The 22,851-nt window shown below is 39.7% G+C and overlaps 1 protein-coding gene across 1 annotated transcript in view; it reads left to right on the forward strand.

Moving 5' to 3' along the window:
* The window catches only part of MTUS2 (microtubule associated scaffold protein 2), a gene marked incomplete at its 5' end in the record, with an annotated part of 205,844 nt that overhangs the window by 181,551 nt on the left and 1,442 nt on the right, over window positions 1-22,851 (forward strand). Inside the window, 6 exons of the mRNA XM_081327497.1 lie at window positions 2,852-3,066; window positions 6,671-6,776; window positions 9,740-9,813; window positions 20,460-20,558; window positions 20,989-21,108; window positions 21,884-21,981. Of these exons, the coding sequence (XP_081183623.1) occupies window positions 2,852-3,066; window positions 6,671-6,776; window positions 9,740-9,813; window positions 20,460-20,558; window positions 20,989-21,108; window positions 21,884-21,981 (712 nt within the window). The remainder of the gene's footprint in view (window positions 1-2,851; window positions 3,067-6,670; window positions 6,777-9,739; window positions 9,814-20,459; window positions 20,559-20,988; window positions 21,109-21,883; window positions 21,982-22,851) is intronic.

Raw genomic sequence — 22,851 nt, forward strand, 5'->3', positions numbered from 1 at the left:
AGAAGTCTATAATTGTATATATCTCCAGATTCTATACCTCAAAAAAAAAAACACAATCATCTGGTATTTCCCCCGTTGAGATTAAATATTCTATTTTGTAACCATGAATACCAGGAGTCCCAACTTTTATTGAAAAGAGTCAAATCCAGAAGCTTTGATGCAGGGTGAACCAGGAGATCTGTCTAATGATGAAACATGCCCTTACAAGCTCCAGAGAGTAGCAGCATTTCAGAACATTGTGAGGGGAAAGTGCTAGCCTCCGTTCATTTTTAGTTAACCCATACCGCTAGAAGAGGCAGAAATAAATCAGCTTTACTTTTTACATGGAGTATATAATGTGAGATCTAATAAGAAGGCTGATGACAGCAGTCAGAAATTGAATACTATTGCATGTATACTATGGGGTGCACAATGGCCTTACTTGATTTTTTTTCCCACTCCCCTTCTTGCTGCCAAAAGCCCACTGATGAGCTTTTCCCAGAGTGATCTTTTCCTAATCAATGTCTATGGAGATTCTCAATTATCCAGATCATGGTTGTCCCAAAGGTGCTTTTTCAAAAAGGCAATTGGACTTTCTTGGGTGTTTTTCCTCTTTGAAAACATTTCGCTTCTCATCCCAGAAGCTTTTTCAGTTTACTTTCCTAATCAATGCTCATATTGATTAGGAAATGCTTTATCTAAGAACTTCTGAAAGTTTTTTCTCTTGCTTTACACAAAAGACGTAGGGCAGGATTCTTGATGATGTCTTCTCTATCTGCCTATCTGCTTTTGCCATTTTTTTAATCCAAATTATCCAATCCACTCTTTCCACTGACCTGCAATCAATATTGAATTTTCATGATAATAATTATTTCCTGAAGCGATCTACTGTTTGAAAGGTCTTCACTATTGCAATCTGACTTCTTCTGCACCAAAACATAGTTTGCATCTATAAGTGGTCCTCATTTAGCAACCACAACTGGGATCGACAAATTGGTCATTAAGTAAAATGGTCATTAGGTAAAACCTGTATTAACTTGCTGGGTGCCTGTTTTCACAGCTCAACAATTTCCTACTACTGTATCCCCACTTTTTAAAAAAAAAATTAGTAAAGGATTTTATAGAGCAAGAAAAGTAAACATTCAGATTTAAAGAAAAGAAAAAGAATAAAAAATACAGAACAAGTGAAAAGGTAAATTTCCCACATTTTCACTGCTTACTAAAGCGTTTAATTTATCAATTCTGATTTTAGTCTTTAATTTTCTATCCTTACAATAATCCCAATATATGCCATGTCTTTGTGGGGCATAGCCATTGCATCTTGGTTTGATATTAATTTAATTTGTCTGACCTGAGCTTTCCCAGCATATTTCCTTTGCCTTTCTTCTTTTATAGGATTTAGAGCTTTGAATCAAGATTAACCAGAAAACTGTAGGCTCTTATAAATGCCGAAACTATAGCATTTGGAATGCCTATAATTTATTTATTGATGTGATGTATAGCCAGCATTTTAGAATAGAATAGAATAGAATAGAATAGAATAGAATAGAATAGAATAGAATAGAATAGAATAGAATAGAATAGAATAGAATAGAATAGAATAGAATAGAATAGAATAGAATAGAATAGAATAGAATAGAAGCTGGAAGGGACCTTGGAGGTCTTCTAGTCCAGCCCTTGCTCAAGCAGAGAACCTATACCATTTCAGACAAGCAACTGTCTAGTTTCTTCTTAAAAACTTTATTGAATCTAAGTCATGAGTCAGTATTAGCCCAATGTTTTCCATATGTTGGGTACAAAATTCTATTTTCCCCCCTTCTACAGTATTCAGTTATGTTCAATTCTCAGAGACTATCTGGATATGTCCCTGCACTTTTCTTGGCAAGGTTTTTCAGAAGTGTTTGCCACTGCGTCCTTCCTAGGGCTGAGAGAAAGTGACTGGCCCAAGGTCACCCTGCTGGCTTTGTGCCTATGGCAGGACTAGAACTAACAGTCTCCCAGGTTCTAGCTTGATGCCTTAACCTCCATGGCTGTATTGTCACAAATGACTACTCAGTCAGCAATTCTTGGAAACTATAATATCAAGAATATATGAAAGGGATTGTAAAGAATGCTGAATATCTATAGAACTAAAGCAAATATGTTTTGGGCTAGGATATTTCCTCACTTTCCATTTGCTGTTTCTAGTTTTGTATTTTTGTACATAATTTAGATAGCTCTAAATTATGCTACTCACTAAAAGGAATACAGTGCAACATTAATGAATTTGTCATCATAGCAATATCTAGAATTGCTGCTGGTAAATACACTCAATATTAGAAAAAAATGTTTGATATTTAGTATGTAAAGTGAAAGTAAGATTTTAAAGATATTCTGTCCATAGGAAGAGGTAGGGGGTTGGTGGTTTTGGCAATGCTCAGTACATAGAAGTGTCTGAAGAGCAACTTTACCTGAAGGGATTGATGTGATTTACAATTCAGTCTTAATCTGATCTCTATAAATATATTAACAAATGTGCTTCACAGCCATTTAGATAGCAAATCCTGCCCATCAGTTAAATATGTCACTGGATGCTTTTCACTGAGACAGGACCAATTTATACTGAGCAGATCCATTTCAGCACATTTTGCTATTTTGCTGAATTGAGTCACCTGCATCTTTATTGTTAAAAGGAATCAGCCTTGACTTCTTTGCAGATCTTTAACCTGTGGTGGGATTCAGCTGGTTCACACCACTTCGGCAGAACCGGTAGCTGATTTTTGGTTGCCCAGGCCTAGAATGGACTTCCAGAAGTGGCATCCACACAGAGAACCCGTTGTTCACATATAGGAATCCCACCACTCTCCTTAACATGTGGTTCTTCTGATTTCAGCCCTCAATACAGGGAAATACGAGACACTACAAAAAGAGAAGGAGGAGATGGAAAAGGAGTTCGAGGGAACTCTGCAGAAACTCACTTGGCAGCATCGGGAGGAGCTCCAGGCACTTGAAGAACGTTTGCAGTTACAATACAGTGCTGAACTAGAACGTTTGCATGAGAACCACCAAGTCAAGCTTGACAGGATCAAGAGTCAGCATCAGGAACAGGTTGGTCATGTTCATTCAGTGTAAGCTCACTTGAGAGTGACTATGCTTCATGATTTGACAGGCAGACTTTATTTCTGTAAATTGCAGCTAAAACACATTTTTTTTATCATAGTGCCAAGTCCACATGTGTGTTTCAAATAGGTATGGTTGCTTGGAGGATTTTATTATGCTGTGGATGATGGGAGGTTACTGGTTTGAACTGGATGGTAGCAGAGCTTTTGGGGGTTGTTTCCTGATTGGAGCAAGCTGCCATGGTCTTCTATCTTGCCCAAGTGATTTATATTTTTTGCCAGGCTGTTTGGCCGTGTGGGAAGGAATCATGTGTGGTGCCCAAAGCCCATTCCTTTACCTGGGTTATGGCTTGGAGAACAAGCCCTGGTAGATTGGAGCCAGCAGCAGGGGCAGCTGGATTGTTGAATTGATGGGTGCATGAATTGGTTGCCTCACGCTGGAGGTGTTCTGTGTGCTTTGCAATGACACTTTTACAGTTTTCATCCAGTCTCCAACCTTCATTTTTTAAGAAAGGTTGTGGAGAGTGAACATGTGTCACCTTCAAAGGACTCTGGATGAAGTACATTAGCTGGACCTCTTTCAGTCAAGGTTCAGGCCAGGTTATGGTTCTGAGATTTATTTATTATAATCTTGGGTGACTTCTAGCAGGATTGGGATGAGGGTAATGCATCCACCGTTGCTTTCCTTGATCTTTTAGTGGACTTCATTACCACCTATTATGGTGTTGAAAGAAAAATGAGGTCCAGTTTCAAGCTGGGAGTAAGACGCTGGAAATAAAATGGAGGCTACTTAGGAAAGAAGGTTCTTGTTTATTAATGAGCAGAACCAGAAATAGCATGCAGTTCTGGGACAGCTTACAAAATGGAGTTAAGAGTGGGTGGGTTTTTATATCTTCTTTGGACTTTGTATTTGAGATGCCTGTTCCTGTGCAATGTACTTTGGCTTGTGTTTGAGTGTGCCCTTTTGGTATTCTAATTATTGTTGTCTGACTCCCATTGTGGCTGGGAAGTCCTGTCCTATCCTTGGAGCTGGGTGGGAGAATGTAAATTCTTAATCCCATCTGATGTGAGGGCTGAAGGAATTTTGTTTATGAATAGTGCGTCTGTCTTTTTGAATGGATTACCAAATCTCCATTTCTAAAGATTGGCCTCCTCAGGTTTCTTAGCTTGAAGCTGTTTTTCCTATGGCAGGGAGACTGCTTTCTGCCTTTGTTAAGATTTTTCTCTATTTCTCTTTTAGGGCAAATATTATATCCTGCCTTTTTTTAAATATTCCCCAAAATATTTCACTCTCTGGGGGGGAGGTGATGACTTCCTACAATGGTATTCTGCTAAACCAGCTTTGGGAGTTGGGGGTGGACAGCACTATACTGTGCTAGTTCTCCTCTGTTCGTCCAGGGTTGGTTCCAGTCAATGTTGATGGGGGCAGGCAGAGATCCAGCGTACAGACCCTCTTTTTGGGTCCTCAGTTCTCTCTTGGTTTTCTCTCCTCCCATATTTTAACATCCAGATGAGATTCCTGAGTGAGATGATTCGATAATTTGAGGTTATGTATCATCAATATGCTGATGATATCCAATTTTATGTCTCCATCCTGGGTTGCCTGAGTGATGCCGTGAATATCCTGTTTCAGTGTCTTGAGACTGTTGGAATCTAAATGGAGTGCAATGGGCTTTGATCAAGCAAAGCTGAGTGGGGTTTTTTTCTCTCCAGAATGTTACAGATCCTGTCAACCAAGTAATTTTGGTTGATGGGAACTAGGAAATATGCTTTCTCTGCCATAATCCCTGCCCTCTGGAATATTCTACTTTCAGAAATCTGGATGACCCATGCTAGACTTCCATAAGGCTGTGAAGACCTGATTATGTGTCTGGGCAAAGGGCCCTGAATGTGTTAAGGGCCCTGTTTCCTGGCTATATTAACATCAATGGCAATAGTTTTACTCAACAGCCATATATATTTATTTTGTATTGATTTAATTATTTGATTCTTTTATGATACATGCCACCCAGAGTCACTTGTTGAGTTGAGTGGCTATGTCAATTAAATAAATGAATAAAATATACCTCATAATCTCAATGCCCAATAACCATCTGAAATTGTAGATAGCGACCAGACAGTGTTTTTCTTTATGGATTCCATATACGAAATGCCCTCTCTAAGAAAACTCACTAGAATGAAGCAGAATTTTTCTTTTTTTGCTTTTATTTTTATATAACAATGTATTGAGCATGTCAAAGAGAAATCTTACCTGCTGCTTTCACTTGTTTTATTTTTTATTTTTTTTATTTTTATTCTATTTATATCCCGCCCTTCTCCGAAGACTCAGGGCGGCTTACAAGCTTATCAGTAGCCTTCATTCTATGTATATGCCTGCTTATTAGGGCTTTCACACACACACCCCAAGCGGCATTATTACAAAGTCAGCTTAATTGCCCCCAACAATCTGGGTCCTCATTTTACCTACCTCGGAAGGATGGAAGGCTGAGTCACCCTTGAGCCTGGTGGGATGCGAACCTGCACTAATTGCAGGCAGCTGGTGTTACTTAAGGAGGCATTTAGCCATTAATCTTAGACTTTGATGGAGATAGTATATATGATATTTTATTAACTTTGTAAGTTTCTGTAGATATGCTAAGTCCTCAACTTAGCAATCATTCAAAGTTACATTGGAACCCCAAAAAGTGTCTTATATCCCAGATTCAAAGTCCAGGACCCCTCTCTGCCTTGACATGGCCACTTTTTGGGTGCTTGGTAGCTGGCCAGCATTTACAGCTGTTTGCAGAGTCCCATGGTGACATGACCATCCTTTAAGACATTTTTGCCAGAAACCAGCATTTACTTCCAGTTTCCAGCAAAAAAACACCCCATAGCAAACAATGTTTGCTTTTTGCATTCACTTAACAATCACCAAAAACAGGTCATAAAATTTGGTGCCATCATGTAGTAACCTATGTTACAATTGTCTGATGACCAAGGACTACTTGTATTTAAGAAATGCTTTTATGGGGAAGGCTACAGTAGATTACAAAAATATATGACTTTGTTCTGTCCAACCATGACTTCAGAATGATCTCAACCTGGTGCAAGAAAATATATAAAATATATAACAGGTTTGGACATGAAGCACCATAGCTGATAGTTATACAAAATATCTCAGGTTGAATCTCTGGAGTTGACAAACCAAAGAGATAGAGTATATACTATGCATGCATAAAAATCAAAGACTCTTACTTGCAACCATGTAGAATCTTTGCAAGTCAACTGTAGGGACTCATGCCATAGTTCAAGAGAGCCTGCTGTGCACCAAAATACTTACAAATATAATCAGTCAAAAGATCCATAGATTCATCCATGAACAGGCTAGTTGAAAGGTGGATTGGAAGAAAATCTGTTAGTCAAGTTTTTAGCTCCTCAAGCAATTACCTTTCTCACTGTTAGGAGGAACTTGCTGAAAAAATGTGTTTCAGATATAAATATTCTATTGGATTAGATCTGTCAAATGTAATCTCTTGTTTTCATAAGATCCAACTGTTCTTGTTTAAAGCCACCATAGCTAGTTTACTTCTATTTGTGTTTTGTTATTTCAACAGGTGGATGACATTGCAGCAACTCAGGAAGTGGCAGTATTAGAGATGGAAAATAGCCACGCAATTGCCATTGAAGAACTTCAAGATGAATTTGAGCACAAAATTCACGGTAATTCTGTAATCCTAGCAAGCACTGGATTGTTCTATCATTTTAGATGGTGATATGGGAGGAACCAATTTGAATTTGTGGGATGCCTTCCTCAGAAAAGTCCAGGAAATTATACTATATTATACAAATTCTCAAGTGTCAGGCTGAAATTTGGTTATTTTATTTTAATTTCAAGTATCAGACTAAAACTGGGCGATGTTGGTCTAAGGAAGACATGTCAAACTCGTGACGTCACATGACATCATGCGACGTGTTAGAACTGTTTTGCCATTGCCGGCAATGGGGTGGCAGACACATGATGTGTCTGGCCCACGGGCTGGCAGTTTGACACCCCTGGTCTAAGGGTTAAGGTACCAGGCTAGAAAGCTGGAGACTGTGAGTTCAAATCCCACTTAGCTATGAAAGCCAGCTGAGTGATTTGGGGCCAGTCATTCTCTCTCACCCCAACCCACCTCACTTACAGTAGTTGTTGTGGTGAAAATAGGAGGAGGAAGGAGTATTGTGCATGTTTGTTCCCTTGAGGTACTTGTAAAATTAATAAAGGCAAGATATAAATAAATACAGAAAATCTCACTTCTACAGAAAGTTATCAATTAAAGGAACGAAGAAAACTTTATAATTTAGTCAGTTGATTGTAGCATAAATAAATGACTATAAATCAATTGTCACTGCTATAGTTAACCCCAATCTGATCTATGTATTCTGTCCTTTTTGAGATGGACTTGGAAAAGAAGAGTGCAGGTGACGTGGAGGTTCGTTCCCTGCAATAAATAAGACTGTTTCTCCTGGCTGCCCCAATATTTTTAAATTTTCAAATAAGGGTATAATAAGCTTATGGAGAGTACAATCTGCAGTCAACAAGAATGTGTTCAGTGTCTTCAGTGGCTGGTGTTCCACAAATACACTGTCTTTTTTCAATTGGGACTCCATAAAACCTCCCACGTCTTACCATTTGAGCCCATTTGTTCAAAATGATTTCTAGAAAAAGCTCTTCTGAGATGTTCAGGCATATACGATGTCAGATATTTTTATGACAGAAGGTGGCTTTTATTGAGCCAGTCACTTTAGAGACTTGACACATTTAAGTGCTGCAATATTATCTTGGGAAGCCACATCAATAATGCTTTTTTTGAAGACTTTGTTGGCCTTTAGATCTGATTAGACTGGAAATTGGATGGGGAATCCATACTGAGAGGTGACATTTGAAAGTTGGGTGGCCCAAGTGTGAGGTTGCTTGTTGTAAAACTGCTCTTCTGGGTCCATGAATAGGATAACCAATAATATAATAATAATAATAATAATAATAATAATAATAATAATAATAATAATAATAATAATAATAATAATAATAATAATAATAATAATAATAGCAAAAAGCCCAACTCTGAGGCTGTCCCCAGTTGAATTGTTCTATGGGTGTATAATTCTAAAAGTCTATAATGCATGTACATTGCAACTATCTAGATTTTATTTAAATATAAAGAAAAACTTCCAGATAGGTCTCTACAATAGGTTGTGAGTTCTCTATTTTTATTTTTACAGGGCATTCATTCAAAGAAATATTATTTTAAAAAGAAATATTTTGACTAGACACATCAAGTTATATTACACTAATTTCTCACCTTGTCCCTCTAAATATTTTGTCTATAATTCCCAAAACTCTTGATCATGCTGATCAGGTTTTATTCATTCAAAATGTATGAAGAGTACTAAACTGACTCTTCCTACCATCAGAAATCCATATTAAACAACTCACAATCAATTTTTTGCTTATTCATTTAACATTTCACTTGATAGACGAAACTGAGATATATAGATAAGATAGTTCCTATCTTATGCTGGTCCATTTCACTCAATGTTATCTACAATGACAGAGAATGTTTTGGGGGCCTCCATTGGGATTATTTTGGCTTAATCCTTCTAAGATATTTATATATTAAAAAAACCAATGCTAACAATTCCTTTTCTGCACATATTAGTACTGAGCTATGGTCACAAAAGAGCTTGCTAGGAAAATTGTAAAAATTGCTCTAGTATCTTTTTGACTAGCAGTTTTATTATGACATAGTTTCCCTAGCAACAGCTTCTACCTAGGAACTTATAATCTATCAAATTTGGACAGGATAAAGTTAAAGGCAATGCAAATGGCCCACTAAAATTGGAGAAGCTTTGTCTAAAGCACTGCTATAGAAATAAATATTTAGCAACGACTCTAAGGTAGACTATTATTGAAAGCACTATTGACTTTCCTAAGTATGGAATCCCAATCATTAAATATCAGTACTGTTTCTCAATTATACATACTCTAACCATCATTATTAATATTTTTCAAAGCTATTTTGATATATATTAAGTGTATTTTACATCTCTGTCATGAATGTATTTCTCATCATTCTTTAATAAACAAAATTCCACTTCTTGTCTAAACTAATATGCTGTTTGAAGAGTAATTGTAAGAATTAGCACAGATGTTGCTTCTCTCCAATCATCTGAGGTTTATGCAGTAAGATTGCCCTCTTGTGAGTGAATTTAGCATTGTAACAGGTTTTTATTATTTATGAAGTCATGAGCTTATAACAATTAATTGGGCTATTAATTTTTAACACATGGGTTATTAAACACAAATTACTGGGGGTCAACAAAATGTCATCAATATTTAAGAGGAGGGATGTCTTTCTTTCTTTCTTTCTTTCTTTCTTTCTTTCTTTCTTTCTTTCTTTCTTTCTTTCTTTGTTTATTTATTTATTTATTTATTTCCACAATGTGTAGGCTGTCAGCTGAGTTTACAACAGGAAACTTCTAAATTCACTAGATCACAGTAACTGAATCAACAAATATTCATTCAGCAGTTCCAAATTTATTTATTTTTTTAACTATTGCAGTTTTCATTGAAATCATATTAAAATGCAAACATGGGCATGCTCATGAAACATGTGTGATTTCTTTACAAAAATTCCCTCTAGAAATGAAGTCTGCTCATGAGCAAGAAAAAAGAGAGCTTGAAGAAAATTTTGAAAAGTTGCGTTTGTCACTCCAGGTTAGTATTTTATTCATATGCTGGTTGAAATTGTTGCTTGTTACATTATGTGAGTCTCCTGGAAGAGCAAAATTCTTCCAGCAGTTCAAAAGCAGCAGCATGAAACAGACACTAAAGTATCTTGATACGGAGCGGTTTGTGTTTATTAAAATACTTCCTGGCTTCCCTTTTCATCAGTTGTACTTGTCTACTATTTTTCTGATTAGTGCTGTGAGTTTGCACACAGATGGTACTCAAGAACCCCCCCCCAGGTTAAGATTTCTGGGGTAAGATTTTTGTTATTTGTTTGTTCTCTGCTTCAAAATATTTTTGAATATCAAGCCACATAATGTTTAAAGGCAGCAAATGAGGAATATGGTGGAAAAAAATCATTGTTTCTCTATCTTGAATCCTGATTCATTTTTATTAATAACCTGGTTTAAGAAGTTGATGTCAAGGTAAAAATCACCTTTGTAGAGGGCGACGGACCGTGCTTCGGAGAATGCATGATATGCTTGCAGGAAGGCAAGAAAAACACGACGCATAATCTTACTAAATACCTTTTACTTACAAAAATATAAAAACTAAATATATATAATAATAAGAGCTAGCTCACTACATCCTAAACGTAACAGTCAGTAACAGCAAAGTGAAGAAAACAATACAGATAACAACTCAGAACTTTCTCTAGACATGCGCAATAAACAGACTGAAACCATAACATAGCTAGTCATATGGGATTCACTATGGTTACCAGATAAGTTATCACAACAGGTGCAGAGAGCAGGGGAAAATGTACAGTTAGAAATGAACTTTCTGACGAACAAAAAAAAACGTGCAGTGACATTCCCCTTCTTTCGTCAGCAAAGTGAAGACTCAAGTAAGGCACATCTTCTCACGCAGATACTCATGCTGGGCTGTAGGAAGTGGTTTGTTCAGCATGTCAGCAATTTGATCACGTGTAGGCACATACTGTAATGTCACAAAACCTTGTTTCACCAGTTGCCTTATGTTTTGATATCGGATGTCAATGTGTCTGGACCTTGAACCTGTAAAACGTGTTTCAGAAATATAAACCACAGATTCATTATCTTCCATCACTGTGATTGGTCGAATCGGATGTGTCCAGATATCTGTGATTAAAGCATCAAACCAGGTTAAAGAATTGCATGCATCAGACACACAAGCATACTCAGCTTCTGTAGAGGAACAAGAAACAAGATTCTGTTTACGCACATGCCAGTAAACAGGACATCCATTTAAGAACATCATGTAACCTGATGTACTTTTCCGTGACTTCTTATCACTCGCCCAATCTGAATCTGCAAAACAACATAACTCTGCATAGTCAGTATGTGTGGGTTCCAACAACAACTTCATGTCTTTGGTGTGTTTTAGATACCTCAATAACTTTTTAACACATGTCCAATGAAACTGTTTTGCCTTGCCTACGTGTCGTGATAAAAGATTAACACTAAGTGCAATGTCGGGTCTAGTCCAACTACTAATATACAGCAGCGACCCAATGACTGAGCGATATAGTGTTTGATCTTCGAACTCAGGATTTGGTTCATGTGCCAAAATGTGAAAGTCAGTTTGCATGGGTATACTCACAGGCTTAGCGTCCTCCATGTTACAGTGATGTAACAGTTGTTCAATCTTCTCTTCCTGTGTGAGACTAAACCCCTTCTGAGTTTTGGCAATTTGAACACCTAAATAAGTGTTAATACATCCTAAACACTTCAGTGTGAAGAACCTTTGTAAAGCTTTAGCAAAAACCTCACTCATCTGCTTATTTGGACCAATATAAACAATATCATCGACATAAACAAGAATTATCTCATACCTATTACCGGATCTTTTAGTAAACACGCATTCATCTGTTTCGGACTTAATAAAGCCCATTGAATTTAGTTTGTCAGAAAGACATAAGTACCACATTAAACCAGACTGTTTCAGACCATAAAGACTTTTGTGTAGAAACCAGGTATCCCCTTCTTGCTGTCTGAAACCTGGAGGACCTTTGACGTAGATGTCTTCATCAAGATCAGCGTGAAGATAAGCCGTTTCAACGTCGAACTGGAAAACTTCCAGGCCAAGGATAGTTGCAGTGGCTAAAGCAATTTTCACACTTTCAGTCCGCACTGTGGGTGAGTATGTATTTGTATAGTCCTCAGGATAACGTTGAGCGAAACCCTGGGCTACGAGTCTGGCCTTGTACAACGACTCACCATTCGGCTTCTTTTTGATCCTGTAGACCCATCGAGTACCAATAACTTTCTTGTTTGCTGGAGGGCTTGCAGGCGTAAACACTTGGAGTTTCTTTAGACTGTCCATTTCAGCCTGCATTGCCTCAAACCATTTATCTTGTTCTGATTCAGGAAGATGTTTGATCTGTGTGAACTTCTCAGGTGGAAGTGTAACATTACAAATCAAAGGTACAGGTGTTTTTGTTACTTGCCACGAATACCGTTTTGGAGGGATTCCCTTTGTGGTCCTCTTGGAACGTCTCGGGCCAACCGTCCATTCTTCTTCCGTGTCGTCCTCGTCTTCATCATCGTCGCCAGCAGCAACATCGGCGGCTTGCGAAGACGGAACAGTAGATTGAGAAGAACTCGTGGAAGGAACATTCTCCTGTGAATCTTGATCATCAGGTTGCGTGGCGTCAGCAACATCATCTCTAGGAAAATAAACTCCAGGATCGTTAGAATGAATCCTGGACCAGTCAGCATCTTCCTCAAAAGTAGCAGATTGTGAAACCACAATAACATGATGAGAGTCAATGTATTTGCTCCATTTTGAATTATCATCAATGCCCATAAATCTCATCCTTTTTGCTGCAGGACCCCCTTTCTTTCTTTGGACTAAAGGAATATTCACCATAGCATAGGAACCAAAAATATGGAGATGTGAGAGATCAGGCTTGTGTCCATACAACATGAAATAAGGGGTCTGATTTATCACACTACTCCAAGTACGGTTGACGATATGGTTAGCATATTTGATAGCTTCACCCCAGTATGGAAGACTGAGGTTAGCATCTTCAAGGAGGCAACGCATCATGGTTTGCAAAACCCCATTTCTGCGTTCTGCCACCCCATTTTCAGCTGGAGTATAAGGAGCGGATGTCTGATGTACTATCCCATTCTCACGCATCCAGTCCTGGAAACGCTGAGACATGAATTCAGCACCGCGATCACTCTGGATTCTGGCAATGTTGACCTCGAATTGGGTATAGACAAGACTAGCAAAGTCTTTAAAGATCTGAAAGGTCTCAGATTTTTCTTTCATAGGATATACATATCCATATCTAGAATAATTATCAACGATTGTCAAGAAATATCTTTTACCACCAAGTGTGGGTGCAAAAGGACCAACTATGTCAGTGTGTACCAAATCAAAAATGCGTGTTGACAGGCGTGTAGCGCGTTTTGGAATTGCTGCTGCTTTGGATTTGGCTTTCTTGCAGACAGCACAGTCCAAAAACACCTTACACCCCTTTAGATCCAAACCTCTTGCGAACTCTGGCATCTTCTTCAGAACACGGAAACTGGCATGACCCAATCTTCTGTGCCACTTATGGATACACCTGGAATGCAAAGGTTTACCTGTTAGTGAATTCTCAACATTAGCATTTTTATTAGGAACCCCAGGCTTGCTGTGAGCAACCTGTGTCTTTTTTGTATTTTTATCATTATTAGGAACCTTTGGAGTAGCAACAGGATCTCTCTCTGGGACGTCTCTCTCTGGGCCTGTGCTTTTTGGAACGTGTATACTTGCCTGCTCTTGCTGCTTAGACTTTGGTTTTAAATAATAAACACCACCAATCAACACGGTTTCAGCAACAATATCTCCGTCTTTGACTATATAACTTGCTTTTTCAAGATGGTGGACCTGAAAATGAGAAAACCTAGACAAATGACTCTGACTAAGCAAATTACTACTGGCAGACGGAACATAGTAAACATTTGGAATGAGAGCATCAAGCTCTTCAATGTAGACAGTTCCTTTTCCCATGACCTGAACAGGATGATTGGAAAAAGAGTAAAGTTCACGAAGTTCAGGTTCAGGCTCGTGCATCTCAGTGTAAAGCTCTTTTCTGTAGGTAACATGTAATGCTGCTCCGCTGTCCAAAGTCCAAAGAAGTCATCTGTCGTACTCTGGTTGAGGCTGTGGATCGTTGGTCACAACCAATGTGACAAGTGGAGCTTGTGGATCATGCCTGGAACCACGACCACGACTTTGTCGTCCGCCTCTACCTCTGCCTCCTCTGGAATCTGTTCCTCTGGGCTGGTATGTGACGGGCGCTGGAACTCGTTGGGGACAATCCCGGGTGGCATGTCCCACACGATTGCAGATGTAGCATCTTGGCATTCTTGGAACGTAGGTCCTTCCACGGAAGGCACGCCTCGCTGAAGCTCTTGATGCAGGTGGTTCCCTTAAATGTGGCGTGGCTTGCATAACTGCCTCTTCTTCAGCTAAAATTCTGCATACATGATCCACTGTGCGTTGAGCAATAGGCACTTGATTGATCTTGGAAATAGCATCTTTCCACTCATGATTCAAAGAGTTAATGATAATGCTGATCATTTGAAAATCATCAATAGGATAGCCTTTTTCACCCAGTTCTTTTCTAATACCTTTCATTTTAGTCAAATGTGCTCCAATATGTTCACCAGGTTTTAATCTGGAACCATGGAACTCAGACAAAAGCAAACATGTAGACTCAATTGATGTAGGCCGATAACATGCCTCTAACTGAGTCCAAATTTGTTGGGCAGTTGCATCTTGTGAAAACGTGAGCTGCAATTCAATGTCCATTGACATCAATAATGTTGTGCATGCTCTATTATCCAAGTCCCATATGTCAGGAGTCCATGGCTGGGCAGGAGGATTAAACACCATCATGTGAGTACCTTCTCTGCGTAACAAAAGTCCAACCTCACTGACCCATGCCCTGTAATTCTGTCCTGACTTCTTTAATTTTGAGTCACCAGCCAGTGGTACAATGGAAGGTGTTTGATGAGGAATATACAATTGAGGTACTGGCTGTGCAGGTTGTGCAATCCGACCATAACCTGCAGGGGGCACCAGTGGCGTCTGTGCCTGGACATGCGGCAGTTGCATTGAAGCTACCGGTAGTCTTGGTGCTGGCTGTGACTGTCTTTGAGCTGCTATTCCACCCTGGCCAGCAGGAGGCGCTGGCGCTGGGGCTGGTGCATTAGCATAATCTGCAGATGACACTGGCCTTCGCATATAAGAACCCGGTGGCAATTGCATGTGGGTTAAATATGGCTGTGCTCTGCCAGGTAGAGGGACTTGCATAGAAGCAATATTAACAGGAGAAGCAATAGTAACAGGAATCCTAGCACCATCAGGGACTGGAGCCTCAGATAATGGCAGAAATCTTGTATCTCTGAGCAAAGACTCCTCCATAGACAATTGCGAGAGTGAGAGCTCCAATTTATGTCTTAATGCAGCTTCACCAGTAGATGGTGCTATAACATTTGCTTCAGGCATCACTGTGGCTCTGTATGGCCTTTGGGACAGCCCATGATCATGTGACATAGGAGCCTCCGGTTCCCATTCGTCTTGCATGACACTCAATGATGGGCGTGACTTTGGCTTTGGGGAAGAAGGAGGCAATATGGCTTCTCCTTGTGGGTGTGGCAATATGGCCGGTTCATGCTCATAATTCCTCTCATATTGCTGAACCATTGACACATATTCCTTTGCCTGCTGCAAACGCCTTTCAAAAACCCCAATTTGTTCACAGTAGCCTTGCATAGCCCTATCTCGCATAGTTTGCTTGGGGCTTGAGGGAGCAGAAGGAATTTTCTTCGGCTGGACTTTAAGTTTCGCTCCAAGCCTTTGAAATTCATCTTGAGCCCCTGGAGTGGGAACATTTCCAAAAACAGCTGCCAGGGAGCTTGGAAAAGTAGAAAAAGGAGTGACTGACCTTGCATCGTCGACAGGAGCAGGTGCGTCTTCTCCAAGGCATGTGACCGAAGCTATCGGAGTTTTTAAAGTTGAAGGAAACTGCCCCACAGAAAGACTCCTTTTTAGCCGTGGCTTCCTTCCTGACATGTTTCAGCAGTTAATCACCGCTGCCTCACTAGCACTAACTAACTGATAACAGCCGCAGAAACATGCATCTCCAAAAACATAAATCAAACCATTCTCTGCTACCAAAATGTCAAGGTAAAAATCACCTTTGTAGAGGGCGACGGACCGTGCTTCAGAGAATGCATGATATGCTTGCAGGAAGGCAAGAAAAACACGACGCATAATCTTACTAAATACCTTTTACTTACAAAAATATAAAAACTAAATATATATAATAATAAGAGCTAGCTCACTACATCCTAAACGTAACAGTCAGTAACAGCAAAGTGAAGAAAACAATACAGATAACAACTCAGAACTTTCTCTAGACATGCGCAATAAACAGACTGAAACCATAACATAGCTAGTCATATGGGATTCACTATGGTTACCAGATAAGTTATCACAACAGGTGCAGAGAGCAGGGGAAAATGTACAGTTAGAAATGAACTTTCTGACGAACAAAAAAAAACGTGCAGTGACAGTTGAGGAAATCACACTTGCACAAAATCAGGTCTGGCTAATGTTTTTAGAAGAGAAAGTGGGGATCCAAAAAAGATCTAAACTGTTTGAACAGAAAGAAACTTTAGCAGGGAGAAATGGAAAGTCTGGTTAAAGAAGCAATGCTGTTCTGGGATGAATTCACAAGATACAGTCCAGATCACAAGATCTAATTATCCTGCTCTATTCTGCTTCATCAATCCCAATTTGAACTAAGGTGCCCAGATCTGGACACTACAGTCTAAAAGAGACTTCATTGGAGCAAGTTCAGAGAAGGGCTAACAAGATCACGGAAAAAGTGGAAGCCAAACCCTATGCGGTATAATTAAAGGAACATGGAATGTTAAACCTGCAGAAATAAAGTCTTCAGATCTTTAAAGAGTTGTCATTGTAAAGGAAGAACTGGACTTGTTCTCTGTCATCCTGTAAGGCAGGACCAGAATCAAGAGCTTGAAATTACAGGGAAGAGGATGCAGGTCAACCAATAGGTATCTCAGGAAATGGTATGTAGGCCTTCAAAGTAGAGATTAGGTAACCATCTGTCCAGAATGCTTTGGGGAAAGAGGAGGTAGGATTAGATGACCTCTGAAGTCATTTCCAGCTCAATGACTTGGACAGAAACTGTTAAGAGTGCTTTGTTTATATATACATGATATCCAAGCTGACAATGACTGGCTTGTAGCCATAATGCACAACTTGATGAAAATGTGAATCCCTTTGTGAAACAGGCCCAATTTCATGCTTGGAGGCAATAAAAATGAAATTGAAAAAGGAACTGCTAATATAATTTTGCTCTTACCCAGTTCTGTGATAAGACCCCATTTGTGCTATTTGCTCAGTAATGATTTATAGTGACTTCCAGGTATCATTGGGGTGATAAAACTGTAACAAAGACAGGCTTTATATCACTACAGCCCTGGCTGGCTGATGCTACAAGACACTAAATTACTATTGAGGAAATGTCCTTGGAGTATTGTGTACAGTTCTTGTTATCATGACTGAAAAGGATATTAGAGAGCTAGAAAACAGCTGGCAAAATGATCAGAAGGCTGGAGCAGTTCCCTTGCAAGCAAAGATTATGGCTGAACTAGCCTGATCTATTCAGGTGAGTTTCTGATGAACATTGAAATCAAGCATATATAAAGGTAAAAGTCCAGTCATGTCCAACTATAGGGATCAGTGTTCATCTCCATTTCTTAACCAGGGGAGCCATTGTTGCTCAAAGACAATTTCCATGGTCATGTGGCCAGCATGACTATACACTGAGGTCCACTGAATGCTGTTACTTTCCCACCAAAGTGGTACCTGTTTATCTACTCATATTTGCATGCTTTTCAGCTGCTAAGTGGGCAGGAGCTGGGTAAGTAATGGGAGCTCACCCCTTCATGCAGTGCTCAGGTCTTGAACCGGGGCTGTCAGCTTTCCAACTGGTAAGGTCAGCGTCTTTAGCCACTGAGCCATCACGCTTCCTCAAGCGCATATACCAAAGACACGTATGTAAATTATTGATTATTGATTTACACGTTACCTTTGTTCAGTGGCTTGCAAAGTCAGATTTCAAAAGGTTGCATTAAAACCAAATTTAAATCATGATAAATAGCACAATATAAAAGAGGTAGAGGGAAGGACAAATGACTAAATATATGTTGTGCACGATTTTAAAACCTTACATATTTGTGCTTGCTGTTGCAAAAGAAATAAGATGCTTGCAACATTATGTCACAATACACATTTTGGCATTACTGTTAGGAACAGAGTCATGGCTATCAGTACTGATGACACAGCATTTTCAAATACTGTATTCAGTGAAACATATTCTTCCATGAATGAATAATAGGAAAAAAGAAATAAAGATAATGCTTTTTTCACGTATTGGCTATGCTCACATGCCACCATGGACTATTTTATCTATGGTTTATTCAAGAGCTTGGTAGATATAGCAGAAGGGACGCGGTGGCTCAGTGGGTTAGGACGCTGAGCTTGTCGATCAGAAGGTTGGCAGTTTGGCAGGTCGAATCCCGAGTGCCGCATAACAGAGTGAGCGCCTGTTCCTTGTCCCAGCTTCTGCCAACCTAGCAGTTCGAAGTCACGTAAAAATGCAAGTAGAAAAATAGGGACCACTACGGTGGGAAGGTAACAGCGTTCTGTGCGCCTTTGGCATCTAGTCATGCCAGCCACATGACCACGGAGACGTCCTCGGACAAGCACTGGCTCTTCGGCTTTGAAACGGAGATGAGCACCGGCCCCTAGAGTCAGAAACAAGTAGCACGCATGTGCGGGGGAACCTTTACCTTTACCTAAACATTATGATTTGCCTTAAAAGTAACCCAAGGGGTGTACTAGGCTGGGTGGGGAGCATTTTCTGTGTTTTTGAAGGGTGAAATTGCTACCTCGACCAATTGTAATTGGTAATTCTTGTAATTCTGGCTTAGAATGATGTGGCAGCATAGACAATTGGCATTTCTTAAACTAACACAACACAGACCTGCAGAAAACTGCCAGCTTCATGACAAGGACAAAGAATCACTGGTGGCCTCAAATGCTATAAATCCTCAAAAAGCAAAGCAACAAATCTTTTAACTCTTGAATAGACAGGAGGAAAATAAAACACTTGCTTATGCATATGACACTCCCACACACACACATACACATCCCATTTTGCTGTGTATTCATCTAGTTGTATAAAAAAATATCAGAGCAGTTTCTGTTCTGGGGATCTTAAACACTGTGAGACTTAAATACTTTCTCCTTAAAAGACAGGCTAAGCTAGAACATCTAAAAGCTCTGACTGAGTCAGGAGGCAGAGCTCCCTCCTGCAAGCTTGGAAATGGACAACTGCCAGCTCCAGCAAGCTGCAACATTTCAAAGACAAGGCTAGTTTTACTATAGCTCCAAATGTCCTGCAGCTGAGCTCAAAATAACTTGACTTAGTTCCTGAACACAGATAACAATTTAAGTTCACAGAGATTTAAAGCTGGTATAGACGCCATGTTTAGAAGTGTGCAAGGGCAAACAAAGAGGGAAATCAGGAAGGCCATTCTCCCATGCCCCATACCTTCTATCTACTGTAAAATGGAACTTGATGATGCAGGCTATAAGAAGAGTTAAACCACAGGAGTAAGATCTACAAATGGAAGGATGGAGAAAATGAATAGAATAGAATAGAATAGAATAGAATAGAATAGAATAGAATAGAATAGAATAGAATAGAATAGAATAGAATAGAATAGAATAGAATAGAATAGAATAGAATAGAATAGAATAGAATAGAATAGAATCTGGAAAGGACCTTGGAGGTCTTCTAGTCCAGCCCCCTACTCAAGCAGGAGAACCTGGTCTTCCATGTCAGCCACCTCCTCTCCTTTCAGTCAAGGAAGGCATATTTTATGTCAGACATATCAAACACAAGGCCCGGGGGCCGGATGCGGCCCGCGAAGTGGTTTCATGCGGCCCGCGAAGCCATCCTGGAAACAGTGAGGGAAGGGCCCCCACTGCCTTGGCCCTGGCCCAGAGACCCTCCTTCTGCCAGAGACCCTCAGATCTGTCCCACTCCTGCCCAGGCCCCCATAGGCACCCTTGATGCGAACGATGTAGAGCTGGCCACGCCCACCCAGTAGGCCATACGCACTCTAGCCACACCCACCCAGTAGGCCATGCCCACCCTGGCCATACCCACCCGGCCCCCTGAGCGCAACCGCAATGCTGATGCGGCCCTCAATGAAATTGGGTTTGACACCCCTGTTTTATGTAGTCAAAATAGTGAGGGAAAATGGCCATAAAGCTCAAGCTCATTGCTGCAGGGGAGAAGATCCTCCTCCTCCTCCTTTTCTCCTCTTTCTCCTCTCCCATTAATTGCTGGAGCCAGTAGGGTGCTTTCTCAACATTAATTAGTAACTCATGTCTGACAGATTTGCCTTGAGGCTCAGAGAACTCTATGCTACCCACTTTGGGTTTTACTTAAAACAATTACTTTTTTCCCCCAGAGGACATATCTAAAATGTTTTCCCAGAAGTGAATTAGATCATCATTCACAAGTGATTGTATTTAATATCATTTTACAGGACCAGGTAGATACGCTCACTTTTCAAAGCCAGTCTCTAAAGGACAAGGCAAAACGATTTGAAGAGGCATTGAAGAAAAACACTGAAGAACAACTAGAGGTAATCAATATATGTTTGTACATTATTCACTCTAACTCCAAAATACAAAAGGAGATGTTCTTCTTGTTCTATGACATTACAAGAGAAATGCCGATCCAGACTAAAGGGCCTACTGATTGAAGCCTGCAACTTTCTGGATTAACGTCTACAAATAAGTCTACCATCCCTGCTGTTTTCATTCCATCTTGTCAAAATATGAAGCAGGTGCCAGCATTCTGAGTCTTCCCTTCATAGCTTCTGAGTGGAGAAGCTTCAGTCAGTTCAGCTGCATCAACCAGCATCTTGCTGTTTTCTTTAATCAAGTTGTATTCAGGCTGCCAATTTAATTAAATCAGGACTGATTTGTACAAGCTGTTTGTTTTTTTTTGTTTTTACACTACTGAGCATATGATCCCCTATGTCATTCTCATGTCATCCTACATTCTTTTAGGTTGCCCTGGCTCCATATCAGCATTTAGAAGAAGATATGAAGAGCCTAAAGCAGGTCCTGGAGATGAAGAATGTACTCATTCATCAACAAGAAAAGAGGATCATGGAGCTAGAAAAGCTGGTGATGTCTCATTTGCTGCTGTTTTCATATCGTTTATGAAAAACTTGAAGAGTGATTAAAAAGCACAGATTAGTATGTTGCTGCTTATCTATCAGAACAATCTTGCCCAATTAGATACCTTCCCAGTGCTTTTTTGTAAAAGAAAAAGGTGCCGGAACTCACACAGGTCATACAACCTGCCTTGCCTACCCTACAAGGTTCCATCCAAAAAAAGGTGTTGGAACTCCGTTCTGGGCGTTCTATGACAAAAAAAGCCCTGCACCTTCCAGATGCAGAGGTGTATAGCTCTCACTTTTGCCAGTGCATTTGGGATTCTCTTTGCCTAGATAAAAATTGTTTCCCGTGACAACACTTGATCAGCAACTTATGTAGAATTGCTAGTGACAAATTCTTAGAAACTTTTGTCTGCCTTGGCTGCATCTTACATGTGGTTGCAGTAATTTTTTAATTATTAGACTCCAGAGGTGAATGTATGTGTGGTTTAGTTCAGATCTGGGTAGAAATGTCTTGTGGAAAACTTCTATATCATAATCCTTTGAAGAAAGTCTCCAGTACAAATTGCTTAGATTCAGAGGCATCCGTAGAATCCAGCAATTTCTCAGAATAACAACTCTGTGCAGGATTTCCCTCCTAGGGACATGCATGCTTCATTACAATGTTTTTGCAAAAATGCTCAGGGTTGAATCATATTGTCAAAATACTTTCATCATTCTCCCAGTCCCACCCGTCACAGACACCCATGCTTGTAAATATAACCACCTGCCTATCTCTTTAGGCAGAAAAGAATTTAATTCTAGAAGAAAAAATTCAAGTACTACAACAACAAAATGAAGACTTCAAAGTCAGGATTGATCAGAACACTGTGGTGACAAGGTCAGTTTAAATATTTTCTACAGAGCAAGAGGATAGGGGCAACTATCAGCTGATTTAATTGTGTCTTTTTATGTTTCCTTTGCTGCTATTGCTCAAGAGAATTAGAATCCTGGAAGAATATGAACATTATTCTCTACATTGAGAGTTCATATGCCATGCTGATTAGGGTTGCTACTGTATATATGCATTCAGCAGGAATTATTTACAAATAGGTATGAAGGTATCAGTCACACATGTGTTTAGTCATAGTCTTTTGCCCATTGGTAAATGAACTGAAAATGTGCTCTTAGCTTGCATATTTTCTGTAAAATGTGCATTTTGCGTACATTTTCTATGTATGTGTATTTTTTAAAATCCCATTTATATCCCGCCGTTCTCCGAAGACTCAGGGCGGCTTACATTCTAAGAAGCACAAATCAATGTGCTTAGCAATAGCCTTCATTCTATGTATATGCCTGCTTATTAGGGCTTTCGCCCCCCCCCCAAGCGGCATTTTTACAAAGTCAGCTTATTGCCCCCAACAATTTGGGTCCTCATTTTACCTACCTCGGAAGGATGGAAGGCTGAGTCAAACTTGAGCCTGGTGGGACTCGAACCTGCACTAATTGCAGGCAGCTGGTGTTACTTAAGGAGGCATTGGCCCACTGCTCCACCAAGGCAATGTCTATTGCCTAAAGTATACTTTATTCTGATCCATGAAGGGTGCAAGAAATGTGAATGCAAAACATTATTTTAAAAAATAAAGAAAAAATAAAATTGTCCAGCATCCCAAGTAACATTTGCAGGATTGTACTGTACAAGACTGAACTGTGAATCAAAGATTGCTTAATTCAAATTACAACATCCATGAATTCTTTGAGTGCTTATTTG

The sequence above is a fragment of the Vipera berus genome (assembly GCF_964194415.1).
Source record: "Vipera berus genome assembly, chromosome: 4".
NCBI lineage: Eukaryota > Metazoa > Chordata > Lepidosauria > Squamata > Viperidae > Vipera > Vipera berus.